Source organism: Parasteatoda tepidariorum, chromosome 6, assembly GCF_043381705.1.
Source record: "Parasteatoda tepidariorum isolate YZ-2023 chromosome 6, CAS_Ptep_4.0, whole genome shotgun sequence".
Lineage (NCBI taxonomy): Eukaryota > Metazoa > Arthropoda > Arachnida > Araneae > Theridiidae > Parasteatoda > Parasteatoda tepidariorum.
The window spans coordinates 88,342,430-88,359,935 of NC_092209.1; the positions used below are offsets into that span (position 1 = coordinate 88,342,430).

The following is a 17,506-nucleotide window of genomic DNA, read 5'->3' on the forward strand; positions in this document are numbered from 1 at the left end:
TTTGGGTCTATGACTACTAATGTTCAACTCCATAGCCTTGTAATTTTGAATTCAATCCAGAAGACAAGGGAACTTCTGGATCAAATATTGGGAGAGATTTGCCTTCGTGGGGGACTTTTTGATCGAACTAACCCGCATTTGCGTTACACGGAGAGGAAAACCACGGAAAGAGCCCACGGTTAGCCTGACAGCAAGGAGACTCTAACAAAAATTTCGCTTTTTCTGGCAAAAATCTTCCCGGATGTTTGTCTCAACATGAGCCTATTTTAAAACTTTTTAATGTATTGTACCAGAGCCGTGATGGCTCAGGGGATAGAGGGATCCGGGTGAACCGGGTTCGAATCACAGCGAGGGCTAGTCGATACAAATTTCACCCCCGACTCACACCGACCACAGTGCTGATGTAAAATATACTCAGAAATCGTGGGTTAGAGTTCCCTTGCCGCCAGACTAATGTGGTTTCGTGGGTGGACCGTGGGTGGTTTCGTGGTTTTCATCACCATATAACGCAAATGCGGATTACTTCCATTAAAATTCCACTAAGAAGACAAATTTCGCTCATTACTATCTCCAAAACTCTTCTTGTCTTCTGAATTGGGTTCAAAATTAAAAGGCTACGTAGTTGAACATTAGTAGTCGTAAACCCAAAAATTGGGTCGGCTTTGCAACGACGGTTATGAAATAAAATGTATTGTACCAGAGCCGTGAGGGCTTAGGGGATACAGCGTTCACCTTCCAATGGGTTCGAATACCAGCTGTGACTGGTCGATACGAATTTTTCATCTGGCTTCATCCGACTACAGTGCTGATGTGAAATACCCTCAGCGGTAGACGGATCATAGGTTAGAGCAGTGGTTCTTAACCTTTTAAAGCCGCGACCCAATTTTGAGAAATATGTTCATGTCGCGACCCAAAAAAAATCAAAGTTTTTTCATTGCTTTATTTTAGATCGTATTTTTAAAAAATCCTTAATCCTACGATGATGATTTTTTTTAACTTACAAATGTTTTATTTATTTTTTTTTAATAATAAAGATAAACAAAAGTACTTTTCGATCCAAGGAAAATTTAATTAATAATCAAGTGTTTTTAATAATTTTTATTGACCAAATTAAAATATATTTATAACTTTTTGAAAATAATTGACATTTTAACTTATTCCTTGACTTAAACAGCGCCACTTCTGTGGAACTATTTTTCTACCTCTTAGAGAGGGCCCTTATGTTAATTCTTTTTTACTTTCTTATTTTAAGCATTAACTACTAAGTATCTTTTATTCTTATATTAATTTTGCACCTTGATATGCTAAACTAATTTTGAGTCATGTGCCTTTTTTAATTATTATGAACGAGGATTAAGGGTATAGAATTACCCAGGTACCTCATTAAGCCTAGGCTGAGTAAGCCACAATGACTTCTTCTAGGAGGTGTTGGTATTACTTATTATTTGGTGTATTACTAACTTTTTTGACTCAGCGCGACGCAAGAAATATGCTTCGCGACCCAATTTTGGGTCGCGACCCATGGGTTAAGAACCGCTGAGTTAGTCAGTCGCCCTTGTCGTCAGGCTAGCAGTGGGAGGTTTTCGTGGTTTTACTCACCCTCTAACGCAAATGCTGGCAAAGTCCGTCAAAAATTCCTCTACAACCGCGAATTTCTCCCAGTGCTTGATCCAGGAGATCCCTTGTCTTATGGATTGGGATCAAAATTACAAGGCTACAGAGGTGAACATTAGAAGTCGTAAATCCCAAAAAATTGGGTCGGCTGTTCAACGACAGTTATTAAAATAAATTGTATTAAACCGTTCCGTCAATAGAAGCCTTTTTGTTGACTTTGTTACATTATTTTTCGCACAAACGTTGTATACATGTTATGACATGAAAAAATATTCGAAAATAGACTAGTCTTACTAAATAGTCAGATTTACTGTGGTTAAAATGAATGGATAGAATAGAATGTTGCCTTTCTTTCTCTCTAGATAAACGTGGTCAAAGTGGTCCACTACACGTCACGGAATTCGAAGGATCTTCACCCTTGGTGAAAGCATTCATGGAGGGTGTTCAAGGATTAGGCATACAGATTGGTGATTTGAACGGGGATATAGAAGACGGGGCTATGCTTTCCCAAAGTGAGTTAAGTGCTAAAACTGTTGATCATTACCTTCACATTAAATGTGCCGATGCAGTTTAGTAATTAAAGTGTGTAACCTCTAAATTAAAGTGTCAATACTTTTTCTAAGTTTCAATCCGGTGATCATTACTTCCATATTAACAGCTTCCTTTACCAATTTTTTTGAAGAAAAAAAAAAAAGAAAAAAATCAACATATTTTTTTTTATTTCATGAATAAATGCAAGGAACTAAAACAAAACATAACACACAAGTTCTAAGTTGAAATGCTAATTTTTTATGTGTAAAAAAATATTTAATTTACCATCAGTTTACAATACCATTCAGATTGTTAATCCATTATGTAATCATCATCGTCAGTAGAAATTCATTCAGCAAAATATTTTGCCTCTTTAAAATTTTATCGCGACCTGCAAGTATCCAATGACATTTTTGTGGCGAAATTACTCTTGTGAAACTCGTCTCATACAATTAGAAATTTTTTTTAATTACATTAAAAGAAAAGAAATTTTCTCAATTGTTTTAATTTAGATAGTTTAGGCAGGGATAGCCTGGTTGGTAGGGCACTGGGCGTAGGTCCTTGGTTCGATCCCCGTCGGCTGAAGTATCCCCGTGTAGTAAATAGTGACTGATGCACGTTAAATCTGTCGAGTCTCAAAGTCCTCCATGTTCCCATAACAAATCAATACCTCTGGAGGTACTGATCCAGGAGTTTCCTAGTCTTCTGTATTGGACTTGTAATTTTGAACCAATCCAGAAGACTAGGAAACTCCAGAAGACTTGGAGTTTCCTAGTCTTCTGAATTGGTTCAAAATTACAAGGCTTCGGAGTTGAACATTAGTAGTCGTAAACCCAAAANAAAAATTAGTTATAAACCTATTCTCATACCTACTGAATATACATATAAAATTTCATCAAAATCGATCCAGCCGTTTAGGAGGAGTTTAACCACTAAAACTGTGACAAGAGATTTTTATATATATAGATATATATATGTAATACAGGCAGTTCTGTCAAATATTTCCAAAAAAGTTGTTTATTGCACGATCTGTAATACTTATTTGTTATGCTCTGAATAGTGGTAGCATAGGCACCAAATTAGCATTTCTAATGTTATCGAAACTACGTGTTTATTTCGTTTATTGTTATGCTTTTAAAACGTGTTACTATAAAACTAAAGAATTTAAAATCAACGGCAATTGGGTACTTGCATTTCAAGAAGAAGAAGAAGAAGATACCCACACTAGTGACCAATGGCGTCATGGCCAGCTGATCGTTTATAGGCAAAAAGGCTTGTTAAAGTTGAACTAAGTTTCTCCATATAAATTAGAATGTTAATTAACGTGAAGTTAATTAAATATAGAGCTGTATCACACATCCAATTAGTTGAAATATAATTCTTCCTCGTCTACCTCTTTTACTGTACTTAGATTTATTATTTGTTCATGTATTTTATTGTAACCGATTTTTGTTTTGTGTACCTGGCAACTGCGAAGCATAATTAGTTTATGTTCTATATGGATTCATGCCTATCTTTGAGTTGAATAGGAAATATATAGTGTAAGAATAGAGAATCTTTCTGATGGAATATAGAATGTGTCAAAGAGAATTGATACTTGGCGGGCTTGACTTACCCGAAATAGAATAGCAAGAACAGTTGCTAACATAAACAGATGCCACGTTTCGACAGCCAATCACTTGCAGATATCTAATTGAAATAAAATAAAAAAAGTTTTGTTCTAAATAGCAAAACTAATGGAGAAATGTCATTAAATCTTTATGAAAGCGTAAAAAATCTGTTATTGACGTCAATGAGGCTTAATTAATTTTGGTTATATCTACTAATTCAAATAAAAATAACCTAAGAACCAAGATACAAAATTATCATGGGGAAGCGTAAAAAGGTACCATATTACTATTGACACCAATGATGCTTAATTTTGGTTGTAGGCACTATTGCCATCACTGTAATTGGTGCAGTTTTAATAGGTATAAAGTGTTTATGTTAAATTGGATGCCGATTACACCTGCAGCCATACTGTAAATTTTTATGTACAAGTATTGAGTCAAACAAAACTATTTAAGAAATTTATTACAGGTAATATTTGGCGTGGTTGGCGAGTCTCCTCTTATGATGCTTATTTAAGGCCTGTCATTTCCTCGTCGAATATTCGTCTTCTGACGAATACTTTGATTATAAAGGTAATTCAAATTTATATTCGGTCCTTAAATGTTGTCTAAAAGGAATGAGAATTACACTTTTAACAAATAGTAAAGAGAAACTTAGATGCATGTACTTAATGTTTTGGTATACTTTGCGTGTAATACAGTTTTTCATGTGACTCCACAAAAACGCGTTGTAATGCGAATCTCAGTTATAATAAGTGAATCAATTACAATTCAATTAATCAGCGACCTCAAGTTGTTTTAAGTAAGTTACTAGCGAGAACACGGAGTTAAATTGCGGACTGTTATGAGAGAGAGTGTTTGGGACTAATGCGAGTATGCTGGACTAATATGTGGACTAAGTCTTGAAGTTATCGTGAGATGGTATATGGATCTAATATTGAGACAATGTTTAGAAGTAATGTAAAATAGCATTTGGTACTAACATGAGAGTGCTTGTGGCCAATGTGAGATAGCATTTGGAACTACTAATATGGGACAGTGCTTACGACTAAGAGTATATGGATCTGATATTGAGACAGTGTTTAAGACTAATGGGACATAGTATATATGGAATTAATATGAGACAGAGTACTTGTGGCCAATGTGAAATAGCATTTGGAACTACTAATTTGGGACAGTGTTTACGACTAAGAGTATATGGTTCTAATATTGAGACAGGACTAATGGGACATAGTATATATGGAACTAATGTGAAACACTGTTTGGGACAAATACGAGATTGAGTAGGGGATTACACTTGCAGCAAGTTGCAATTTTAGGATTTCTTAATATACTGACTTGCTGAAAAAGGTATTGAAATTTTCGCCTGATATTCTTCATCATAACTGCGTTAAACGTTACGCATTTCAAGTAATAAAATAGTTTTTTTTTTAAATTAACGTTTCATATTTTTACAAAAATATCTTTTACTTTTCCGTTTACTACTCCATTCTTACCAATCTTTCAAATCTTTTATTAAAGTAAAGCATTTTCTTTGTTAAAATTGGTCGAGCATTTACTTTTTTTTTAGCTATGAATTAATATGATTTAATATTAGCTATGAATTAAACCTATGATTTAATATTTACGGTATTTTTGTTTATTGTTGTTGATTTAACGACCTAATTTAATAATTTTCGTTTTTGCTCGGACAACGAGGGTCATTATGTTAACTGTAATTATCACAATTTTCCTTTTTTGGAGTTTTTGCTTTGTTGTAGGTGGTTCTGGATGAGAGGAGAGCTGTAGCAGTTGTGGCCGTCAATACCATTTCGGGAGAGGTCTTCCATATCGAAGCAACGGAAGAAATAATACTGAGTGCAGGGGTCATAGGATCGCCGCTCATTCTGATGTGGTCAGGCATGGGGCCTCAGAAATATTTGGAAAAGCATAATGTAATGAGGTCTTTTTTTTCATTGTTATTTTACTGAAAGAGAGGGGATAGAGCGCTTGCCTTCCTTTCAGGTGAGTCGGGTTCAATCCCAGAGATATCTGCTCGATTTGAATTCCTCACCCGGCTCGCACCGACCACAGTGCTGACGTAAAATATCCTCAGTGGTAGACGGATCATGGGTGAGAGTCTCCTTGCCGTCAGGCTAACCGTGGTGGCTTTTCGTGGTTTTCCTCTCCGTGTAACGCAAATGCGGGTTAGTTCCATCAAAAAGTCCTCCACGAAGGCAAATTTCTCTCAATACTTGGTCCAGGAGTTCCCTTGTCTTTTGGATTGGGTTCAAAATAACAAGGCTACGGAGTTGAACATTAGTAGTCTTAAAGTTTCTAAGTAACGCTGTTTTCTGGATTTTGTATTTGATATGCTCCCTATTTGTTAAAGCTCTAATTGGAAAAATTTTGAATATGTTTGCTTATGTGATTGAACTGTTGCATGCACTTCGAACTATCGGAGTGTCCCCGGATGCCCGTTGCGGGGGCGAGGCTGGTATAAGCTAGTCATTAGTATTCTTAAACCCTTAATTGGGTCGGCTGTTCAACGACGGCTATTAAATAAAATATCGTAATATCTCAAAAATTGACAGCCGGAGAAAGTGGTAACTCCGATAGAACAAATGGATGCTCAATCATGAGGAGGAAAATTTTAACTTCCTTAAATATTCCGCATTGAACTGATTGTTAAGACACGGTTCCCAGCAAATCACCGAAGTCAAGCATCATTGACTGCTGTCAGTGTACGGGTGGGTGACCACTTGAATCAATCGATATTCGTCTTCGTTAAACTGTTCTAAAGTAAATTGCTCGATTTTGCTTGCAGGTCGTCGGAATACCAACGCTGGGGGTGCCCCCCCCCTTGCAGCGGATAAAAAATGTGATGGCATGTCTTCGTATCATCCCCAGGGATGTTTCCCTATGCCAATAGCCCATTGTGCAGCTCTAGTGTGGCGTAAATGAACTACCGTTACAGCAACTTAAATATTTACTGCAAAAGTGCATATTTTAATGAAAAGTTGCTTAAGTTAATTTATTAAGTGAACCGATATGCCAAAAAATCTTTATCTCGTCTATAGCTGGACAAGTATTTAATTCTGCAAATCTTATATGTAGCAATTATTGAAAGTTTTTGCATAAAATTGTTCTCTAACACATGATCCGCCGACCACTGAGGATATTTTACGTCAGCACTGCTGTCGGTGCAAGCCGGATGTGAAATTCGTATCGATCAGCTATCGCTCCAATTCAAACCCGGTTTACCTCATTGGAAGGCGAACACCCAATCCCCTGAGCCACCGTCGAAAGCTCCAACCCCACAGTGATTAGTAAGGATTATTCAATTCTAAAATTTGATGCTTATTTTCTATTCGAGCAGATCTCCATGATGTTTGATTTACCTGGTGTGGGACAGAATCTGATGGATCATTTGAATGTACCATTGTATTTCCACTTGGATTCTCCTGTCAGCACTACAACAGCTAAAGTTCGATCACTCAACAGCGTATGGAAATATCTCAAAGAGGGAAAAGGTGAATTTTAGTTTAATAACTCTGGTTTGATTCGAAGGAACATTATGTACTGGAATCACATGAACATTAGTTCGCAACTAAATTCCAAAATTTCTCCTTAAACTATTTATAGCCTACTTTTGCTCCACTCCTCTATCACATCCTTTGTTTCCTCAGTCTTTGCTTTCGTTAGAATCAGTTTTTAAATTAACCCTAGCAACAATTATACCTTAGCCCCAGTTGGGCTCAAAATTGATTCAATATGGGTCCAATATGAACATGCTAACCCTAACAACAATTATACCTTGGCTCCATCAGTTGGGCTCAAAATTGACTCAATATGGATCCAATAGGAACATGCTAACCCTAACAACAATTATACCTTGACTGCTGTTGGGCTCAAAATTGACTCAATATGGATCCAATATGAACATTCTAACCCTAACAACAATTATACCTTGGCCCCAGTTGGGCTTAAAATTGATTCAATATAGGTTCAATATGAACATGCTAACCCTCACAACAATTATACCTTGGCTCCAGTTGGGCTCAAAATTGACTCAATATGGGTCCAATATGAACATTCTAACCCTAACAACAATTATACCTTGGCCCCAGTTGGGCTTAAAATTGACTCAATATGGGTTCAATATGAACATGCTCCGATGGACCAATATTGGAATGTCTAGATTTTTTAATACTGGTCCTATGCAGTATCACTATCGGCCTATATAGGCTGAATATATTGTCTGAATAATGATCATAAAATATCTGGTGAATCTGACAATTCTATAATCGGCCGATATTGGTTGTAAAGTGGCAGTAAAGTATCGGGTAAATAGGACAATTCTATATAGGGCCCATATCAGAAAAATATCGGCCCTTTGAACCCTTATTGGGCCAAGATTCGTGAATGTTGGTCCAATGAGGGCCCAAGTTATTTTGCTGCTAGGGATTCTTTGACAATAAGTAGCCATTTTGTTTTACTAAAATTTTTCTTCTAAAAATAACTTTTCACCTTTTTAAGTTTAAGTTAAATTTTTTTCTCAATAAATCTAATTTAGTAATTACATTTAATTTCTTTTTTCGTCCAAATTGTTTAAATTTTTACATCTAATAAGCCACGGCATATTCAAGAAATGTTTTTCAACTAATTCTAACAATTTAAAACAAAAAAGAAAAATGTTCGTAATAAAAAAAAAAACACGATAATTCAAATTAGGCGTTCCTAGTTGATGAAAATTGTTTCATTTCAAAGGACTCGTTCCCATTTTAAGTGATGATTTCATAGTTGAAGAAACAAACCTTAAAACAGGAATAAAAATATGTTACTGCTCTAAAATACAAACTAGTCTGCCTTCAAAACATATTTAGAGTTAAAATTTATTCGTCACAACGTGATATTGTATTATAGAATATTCCTTTATTTTTTTTTTAGCAGAGTGGATTATTATTATTATTATTTTTTTTTTAGATTTTATTCTCATTTTCTTAAGATAAAGATTTCTTCAAGGTTAGATTAGAGAAAAACATCCGTGTATGGAATATATCACTTAGTGATATTCAGCTGATTTTCACTTGTCGCTAAGTGACGGTATCAATGGCCTCTTAAACGTTTCATCGAAAAGTAATTTATCGAGACTATTGAGATTGCATTACAAACAGTGTGGAGTTAAAAATCTGAATTATTTTTGATCTAATGATTCGATTCAATTCTAACTTTTTAATCTTAATGGTTCTAGGAACTAACCATAAAATATGCTAATTAATTAGTGCATGGTCATATTTTAAAGTTACAGAATCAGAAAATAAAACTTTTTTTTCTGAATTAAAAATGTCTCTTTATTCGACAGACTTTCAAATAGGGATAGAATGATAAAATAATCAAAGAACACGCAATTTAATAAACAATTCAACAACATATTCTGATTATTTAAACAATCCAACACCATTTTCCATTCTGTTCCGTACCACTTACAAAATTTTTATAACTGAATGTTAATTTTGCCGCCAATCTTCAAGGAGAACCATTCGACTGATTTTCATTCGAGTAATTTCAAATTTTGGATTTTATTATTTAAAGTTACATGCCAGAAATGGGCACAATTAAAAAAAATCAAACCATTTGTTAATTATATTGTAAAATATAATAAATAATTATAAAAAATAATCTTACATGGAACTATCTTTTTGAGGGGATATGTTTAATAATTGTGTGTATTGCTTCGTTTCACAAGTTCCAGAGATATGGCCGATATTACCCAAATTATTGTTCCTCTCCCCGACTGCCCCCCTTGATATTTTAAGGGTAAAAAATCAGAATTCATCAGTCAAAAGATATGTTTATTCAGAGTACATGAACCATCATTCAAGTATGTTTGGTTTCGTAATTTAAAATATTATCTGCCCTAATCAATTAGGTTAGAATCATTAAAATTGAACTCAAGTAAGTGAAAATCCGATCATTAGATTTAAAGCTATTAAGATGTTTATTTGCAGGCCCTCTGTCCAATGCCGGAGTGGAATCGATTGTGAGATTGTCGGGAGCATCTAAGAATGATTCCAAAATGTTGTTTATGTTCTTCAACCTCGGAAGCATTAATGAAAAAATATTTACAGCAGTGTCGAATTTCGACAAAAACGTAAGCTTTTCTTTATGCATCCAGTATAAATATAGGAACTCCACATTTCTTTCGATTACTGTATGCATCATTTTCAAAGCACGAGTTTTAAAAAGGAAAACAAACTTAAAATTTGTTCAATAAGTAATATAGGGGAGAGTCGGGTAGTCCCGCCCAGCAGGTACCCCTGCCCACTGTCAATTTCATTTGTATAGAATATTTTTTCAAGTCAATGGGCCATCGGACATTAATTGTTATATTAAAAAAAAGATTATTTTCAAAGTTTCAAGTATTTATGCAGCTGTTAACATGGTAAACAATAGTTTTGAAAATATGTTGAATACAGTAGTCATGAAATTAAGAAAAATTGGTTGAATGTTTCGATTAAACTTCATTTTAATACTAAAAAAATAATTTTTTCTATACATACAGCATTAAAGTATGTAGTCTTAAGTTTAATTTGCACAAAGAAAGAAGTTTGTATGTAAAAAATTGTTCGAGTAATTACAAATTTACAAAAAAATTGGATTTCGGGTAGCCCCGCTCACATGAATGTCGGGTATCACCGCCCAATTTTATTTCGTCGATAAATGTACGGTTGCAAAGATTATTATTTTATTGCTTCAAATTTGAATGTTATATGCATTTTTAACAACAAATATTGTTGTTATTAAATGATTGTTATTAAATGATAGAATTCACTAAAAGTATATAAATATGTAATAAATAAAATAATTTTGTGATAAAAATGATAAATGAGGTTTATCTATTGTCAATACATTGGTCATTTTCATTTACACCTGAAAAAACAGTCAAAAAACATAATTTTTGTAACTGGGCGGGGCTACCCGACACATTTTGAAAAGAGCTGAAAAACATGTTTTTTTAAATTTCTATTTTTTTAAGTTAAACTATTTTTTTTTTGGTTTATTCTTTTTGCATTATTTAATTAGATGACAAAACAATGGAAACATACAAAAGTTTTGATTATTACTCAATATTATACAGAAATATAAGCAATGCTCCTTAAGTGAGCGGAGCTACCCGACTCTCCCCTATATTGAAAAAAAAATTTAAGTCAATTCCAACATAGGTCAACAATGAAAATTTTTATTTTAGTTACTTTTTATCAAATAATTAAAAATTTTTCTCCCATATAAAGTTGAAATTAATTAATTGAATTGAATAAATGAATTAATATTTAGAAAAAAAAACTGTATTAACATCCAGTGTCATCCAGTACAAATTTAAAAAAATGTATTTGTACTTGAGTGTATGAATAAAAAGTATTTTATTAATGATTGAAAATTTGAACAAGATAATAGGGAGAATGTGAACTAATAGTAGGAATTGAATTTTAAAAAAAATGAAACAAAAATATCGATAAATAACGTTGTTGATGGAGCCGTCAGAAACGTAGTATAGGTTGGCATAAGATAATAATTTGCTTAATTTTTTTTATCAACAAAAGGCTTCTTAAAGATATCCACAATTCTAATTATAATAGTGGGTTAGCTTGCAAAGGGACTGAGGGTGTGCGGTATAGGCCCTCGTTAAACTGTTCTACCATAAAGTGCCCGCCTTTACTCGCCGGTCGACCGGCTACCGAAGCAGGGCAGCCATCACCTCTAAAGAGGATAAAAATTAAGATGGCATCCTCGGGGATGTTTCCAATACCGTCGCCAATAGCCTATTGTGCAGCTCTATTGTGGCGTAAAACCAACAACAATAACAGCAAACTACTTGAAGTAGACAGTCAGTGATATTTTATTATGAAAGCATAAGTGGCATACAGTGAATTTCTTAAGTAAAAAAAAGTGTTTATTTACGTAAATTACAGCAAAAACTCGATATAACGAGCACAGTATATTACGAGAAGTCCTCTATTACGACAAATTTTCAAGTCATGTACATTCATTTACGTAACATTCATTACGTATTACAGTACGTTCATTTTAATATTAAAAGTGCGAAAATTGTTTGCTATCGTTTTCTTTTTACAACTTTAACCCCTAATTATTATAAAGCAATGTGTGTGACGACCGCTGGCTAATTTAGCTTCTTCCTAACTGCAGCTTCGGCTCTCCACTATTTTTAGAAATCAAGCCGGGCATTGTAAAAGACGATCTCGCCTCCTTATTTCCTTTCTTGACTATTAAAATCAATGACATGCAATCCAATCTGTATTCGTGATATGCATTTTAAATTAAAATAGTAAAGTTCAAAGTAAAGTGAATTCAAGGAAGTTAAGTTCAAAGTAAATGTTTCATTTTGGTTAAATATTGTTATTGCTATTTTAAATAATAGTTTTGTGCTTATAATGACATCTGCTAATATTGTTAAAAAGAGCTTTTAATGTAGTTCCCGCTTTTATGTGCCATCTTGTATATTAATTAATTTGAAAAATATAGATGCTAAAATTGCGTATGTAAAGCATAACGGAACACCCCTGCATATCTTTTCTTTTCAGTATTTTGAGGAAACTTTTCCTGATACTAAGAATGACTCGAAAGAAGGATTCGTAATTCTGACTTCCTGCTCACAGCCAATCAGCAAAGGACACGTTTCACTTTCGTCATCCCATCCCCTGGATCCTCCAATCATTGAGCCAAATTATCTTCAACAATCAGAAGATGTGAAATGTCTTAAAAGAGGTATATAATCAACTCACTTTTCATTATATTTTAACCATGGATTAAGAACTATATCCAATTAAAGCACTAAAACAAAACAAAATAAATATTATGAATGCTCAATTAATAATAAACATACATTGTTTTTTGACCATGAAGTCTTGCTTGCGTCTTCTTTCTCAGTTTTCCACCTCTACATTTTTTGTACGCAAGACGAAGAGTTATAAGAATAAAAGTTTAAAAAAATTTTTTGTTACTACGCATTGTTTTTTAATCATTTTTGTATTTCTTTTCAAGGGTCATTTATTTAAATAATGAGTAATATAAGGGAGCAGTTGGGAAAAAAGAGTTAAAATTGTTTGCAGTATGGATATAGTGAACTCCCAGTGAACCGAAATATCAGTCCCTTGGAGGTGCACTATTTCGGGGTTTGGCTGTATTTTCTTCTTTCTTTTGGTCGAAAAACAATTTCCTCATGGCAAACAATATTCAGGAAACAATTCATGAAAAATCATCAAAATTTCAGTTTCGTTCCGCAGACAATCTTGGCCCCAGTTGGGTTAAATGTGGGTTCTTTAAGAACCGAGGACAAATATATTGGGATGTCTAAATTTTTTTTTTAAAATATTGATCCTGGAACGTTTTTTAATATTGGTCAAAGATTCATTGCTTTCTGGGACCAATATTACAAAATACAGTCAACCCAATATTTACCCAAAGTTGTAAGCCTACAACTCTAACAGCAAAATAACTTGGCTCCTTTTTGGGCCAATATTCATGAATCTTGGCTCAATAAGGGTTCAAAAGGCCTTTTCCAATATTGGCCCCATATAGAATTGTCAGATGCATCCGATATTTTATATCCATAATTTAGCCACTATAGGTTCTATGTTAAACAATGTAAGCCTAGTTCAGAACCTAGTCCAGAAGACGAGTATTGGGAGAAATTTGCTTTGTGGAGCAATTTTTGATGGAACTAACCCTCATTTGCATTACATGGAGAGGAAAAACTCCCACGTTTAATTTTATGTCATAGTTAAATTTTTATTTATTGCATCATTAGGCGAAACTACTAGCAGCAGAATCGTAAACTTTCAAAAGAGCCGAAGAAATAATTTTAGCTATATTTGGATTAATTATACAAAGTTGCAATTTCTTATATACCCTCTGCAATATCTGGATTTTTTTTGCCACTCTATCAGTAATCCTTATCAAGGGAGCAAGCGAATTGCTCAAGATTCGGGGATTGTCTCCCCACAGCGTGCTGGGGAGCTTAACCTCTGGTTTATTTTTATTTTATAACCGTCGTTGAACAGGCGACCCAGTTTTTTGGGTTTACAACTAATGATCAACTCCGTGGCTTTGACATTTTGAACCCAATCTAGAAGACAAGGAAACTCCCGGATTAAGTATTGGGAGAAATTTGCTTTCACGGAGGACTTTTTTTTATGGAACTAACCCGCATTTGCGTTACATGAAGAGGCAAACCACGAGCACCTCTCATAGTTAGCCTTACGGCAAGGGGACTCTAACCCATGATCCGTCTACCACTGAGGATATATTTACGTCGACATTGTGGTCGGTGCAAGTTGGGTGAGGGATTCGTATCGACCAACCATCGCTGGAATTCGAACCCGGTTAACTTAATTGGAAGGCGAACGCTCTATCCCCTGAGCCAACACGGCTCAGTTTAAGGATATTGATATGCTTATTACATTTCGGATATCCATGACATCACACTAATAAATAAAGAGAAGCCTTGAGATGCACTAATAAATAAAAGGGATAGAGCCTTCGCTGTCCAATTAGGTAAACCGAGTTCAAATCCCAGCAATAGCTGGTCGATGCGAAATCCACATCTGGCTTGTGCTGACGTTAAATATCCTCAGTGGTAGACGGATCATGAGTTAGAGTCCTCTTGCCTTCAGACTAAGCATGGGAGGGCTTCGTGGTTTTTCTCTCAATGTAACGCTGTGATGCTGGTTAGTTCCATCGAAAAGTCCTCCACGAGGGCAAATTTCTCCCAATCCTTGATCCAGGAGTGTCTTCTGGACTAGGTTCAAAATTACAAGGCTACGGAGTTGAGCGTTAGTATTCGTAAGTCCAAAACTGGGTCGGTTGTTCAACGGTGGTAATAGAATGACACAAGTAGCTTACGTATAAATTGTTTTACAAAAAATACGGTGCGTATAAACACATAAAATCTTACACCCTTGTCAAAAAAAATCAAATATTTTGCAGCAATCAAAATGGCGGCTAAACTTGGTTCGACGAAACCCTTGCGAGATTTAGGATCCAGACTTCATCTTCCTGGTTATCACTCTTGTTCAGAGTACAAACAGAGCCTTGACGATGAGGGTTACTTAGAGTGCTGGATCAGAATATCAGCCATAACAGCCTACCATCCAGTGGGGACATGTGCTATGGGAGATCACTCCATGTCTGTAGTAGACTCCACATTAAGGTAATATACCTCTTATAAATGAAATTTATTATGTGAAAACACAAACAACTGGCCGTAACCTCACTAGTAAACCTCCTCTTAGAAATAAGTAAAAAAGATTCCGAGTATAAGTATAGTTTGTCTAAGCTAAGAACTGCTCCCGTCACAAAGTCTGAGGCCGTCTGGTGCTATGGAAACAAGAATGGCGCATTTTAGGGAGGGTAGCTTCGCTCTAGGGCTAACACAATAGACCGAAGAAAGAGATTCCCTCTCTTTCGTTCCTAAACCACTCCAAAACAGTGACTCCGCACCTTTACTTGAAATAGTCATACCTCGTTACCATAGACACCGCCACAGGTCCAGACGAATGTTTGGGAGAGTTCTTATTTTAGACAAACTATAGGTAGGTACTTTATTTACGTCGCACTAGAGCAGCGATGGTCTGGGAAATATCCCTGAGGATGATCTGATGACATCCTCTGCAGAAGGGATGGTTCTCCTGCTTTGGTAGTTCAACGACCTGCCCTCGAAGTCGACCGCTAAACGATAGAAAAGGTGCACTCTCGTTCCCTAAGGAGGCTAATCAAAGTGGTCACCCGCCCGCTTACTGACAGCAGCTAGTGATGCTTGACTTCGTTGTTCTATTGGGACCTGAGTGAGATCGTCATAGAGAAGATCCTCCCATCTTTTTCAACTGATTTTCATGGGTCGCTTATTTGTAATTAGTTAGTTATTGTGTTTTATTGGTCGCCTCTTAAAAGTAATTTATCGAGACTATTGAGATTGCATTACAAGCACGTCCTACAGTGGACTGATCGTTGAGACACCGAAGTCAGACATCACTGATTGCGGTCTGTGTGCGGGTGGGTGACCACTTTGATCAGCTTGCAGTATCGGTGCTCGTTGAACTGTTCTACCGTAAAGTACTCGACATCGCTCGCAGGTCGTCGGGCAACCGAAGCAGAGGAAACATTTCCTCTGTAACGGATCAAAATTGCGGTGGCGTGAATTCGGATCTACCTGAGGGATGTTTCCCTGACCGTCACCAATAACCCATTGGGCAGCTCTAATAAAGTACCGACCTATCTATTCTGGGTGATGTACTTGATGAAAAGCGTTTCCAAATTAACGCTTTTCAACTGTTTTCTGTCTAGCAATCCAACAGCTTTCTCACTTATGATTTTGTTTTCCTAAATATTAACCCTTTTTGTTCATTTCCTTTTCAGGGTTCATAATGTAGAGAACCTGAGGGTAGTGGATGCTTCAGTGCTCCCTCGTCACATTTCGGGAAACCCTAACGCTGCCGTCACGATGATTGCCGAGAGAGCCATCGATTTCATCGTCCACAATTGATATTTTTTTACTCTAACTGAATTAATTCTTCTCGCATTTTAACTTTTCCTAATCATTATTTCACTAAGTTCAAATAAAATAATTTGTGATTATTTATTAGAAAAAAAAATGCATCTGAATTTAAACGTAATTAAAAGTCACTGGCCATATTATTAGACGAGCTGTAAAATTCTATGTAAAATCTTAATTATCACGTGATACTATATACAGATTTATTTTTTTTACGCTGCTGAAACCGGTTTGAACTCGTTTATGTTCGTGTATTAATTGGTTAACATTGTAATACAATAAGTTGAAAATAAATACAAATAAGAAGTGTTAAAAAAATCCCCTCTATAAAAACCCATTGCATGCATGTGTAAATATAAAAGTATTGCATAGAAACTCGTGCAAAAGCATGCAATTATTAAAGCACTACAGTGCGTCTAATAATTTGGTCTAATTATTATCATATACTAGTATAATACCTGATATAATAAATATTCTATGTTTATATAATATATCGTCTAATTTACATTATATATTGTCTAATTTAACCAATTGATACACGAACATAAGCAGGTGCAAACCGGTTTCAGTCGCATAAATACGATAAAGCTGTATGGTATCACCTGATATTATAGAATTTACATAGAATCTTATAGTGCGTCTAACAAATTGGCAAGGCACTGTATAATTCGAATTTTTTAAACTGATTTCTGTATCATAAATGTGTTCATTTGGTGCGATCTCCCAATTAAGTTGACAAGAAACGACTCTTGCTATTATGTAATGATTTTTTGTATGCATTAAAATTTTTTTAATGTGTTTCTGTATCCATTTCTATTCATAATCAGGTTGTGTTTCACTAATACACTCTACAAACATTCATTCAAAGTGATTTTTAAAGAGGAAAAACATGTAGTGCAGCATTTAAAGAGTGTAATGCAAAGGTTCATTTTATTATTTTTTTCTTCATCCTGTTCAAATTTTCAATGGTTCATAAAGTACTTTTCATTCATCCATTCAAGATCAAATACATTTTTTTAAACTTCTAGTGGATGACATTTGATGTTCAGACAGTTTTCTTTAAAATATTAATTCATTCATTAAATGTAATTAATCAATTTTAGATTTATATGGGTGAAAAAGTTGCAATTATTTAATAAAAATTAACTGTCAAGTAACTGTATTTAATAAAAGTAAGTTTGTTGGTCAAAGTAGGAATTTG

At 34.9% G+C, this 17,506-nt stretch overlaps 1 protein-coding gene across 1 annotated transcript in view; it reads left to right on the top strand.

Moving 5' to 3' along the window:
• Positions 1 to 17,103, top strand: part of LOC107453228 (neither inactivation nor afterpotential protein G-like) — a gene marked incomplete in the record, with an annotated part of 34,563 nt that extends 17,460 nt beyond the window's left edge. Inside the window, 8 exon segments of the mRNA XM_071182824.1 lie at positions 1,977 to 2,126; positions 4,225 to 4,328; positions 5,516 to 5,689; positions 7,114 to 7,267; positions 9,746 to 9,888; positions 12,338 to 12,521; positions 14,742 to 14,964; positions 16,170 to 17,103. Of these exon segments, the coding sequence (XP_071038925.1) occupies positions 1,977 to 2,126; positions 4,225 to 4,328; positions 5,516 to 5,689; positions 7,114 to 7,267; positions 9,746 to 9,888; positions 12,338 to 12,521; positions 14,742 to 14,964; positions 16,170 to 16,296 (1,259 nt within the window).
• Between the last annotated feature and the right edge of the window lie 403 nt (positions 17,104 to 17,506).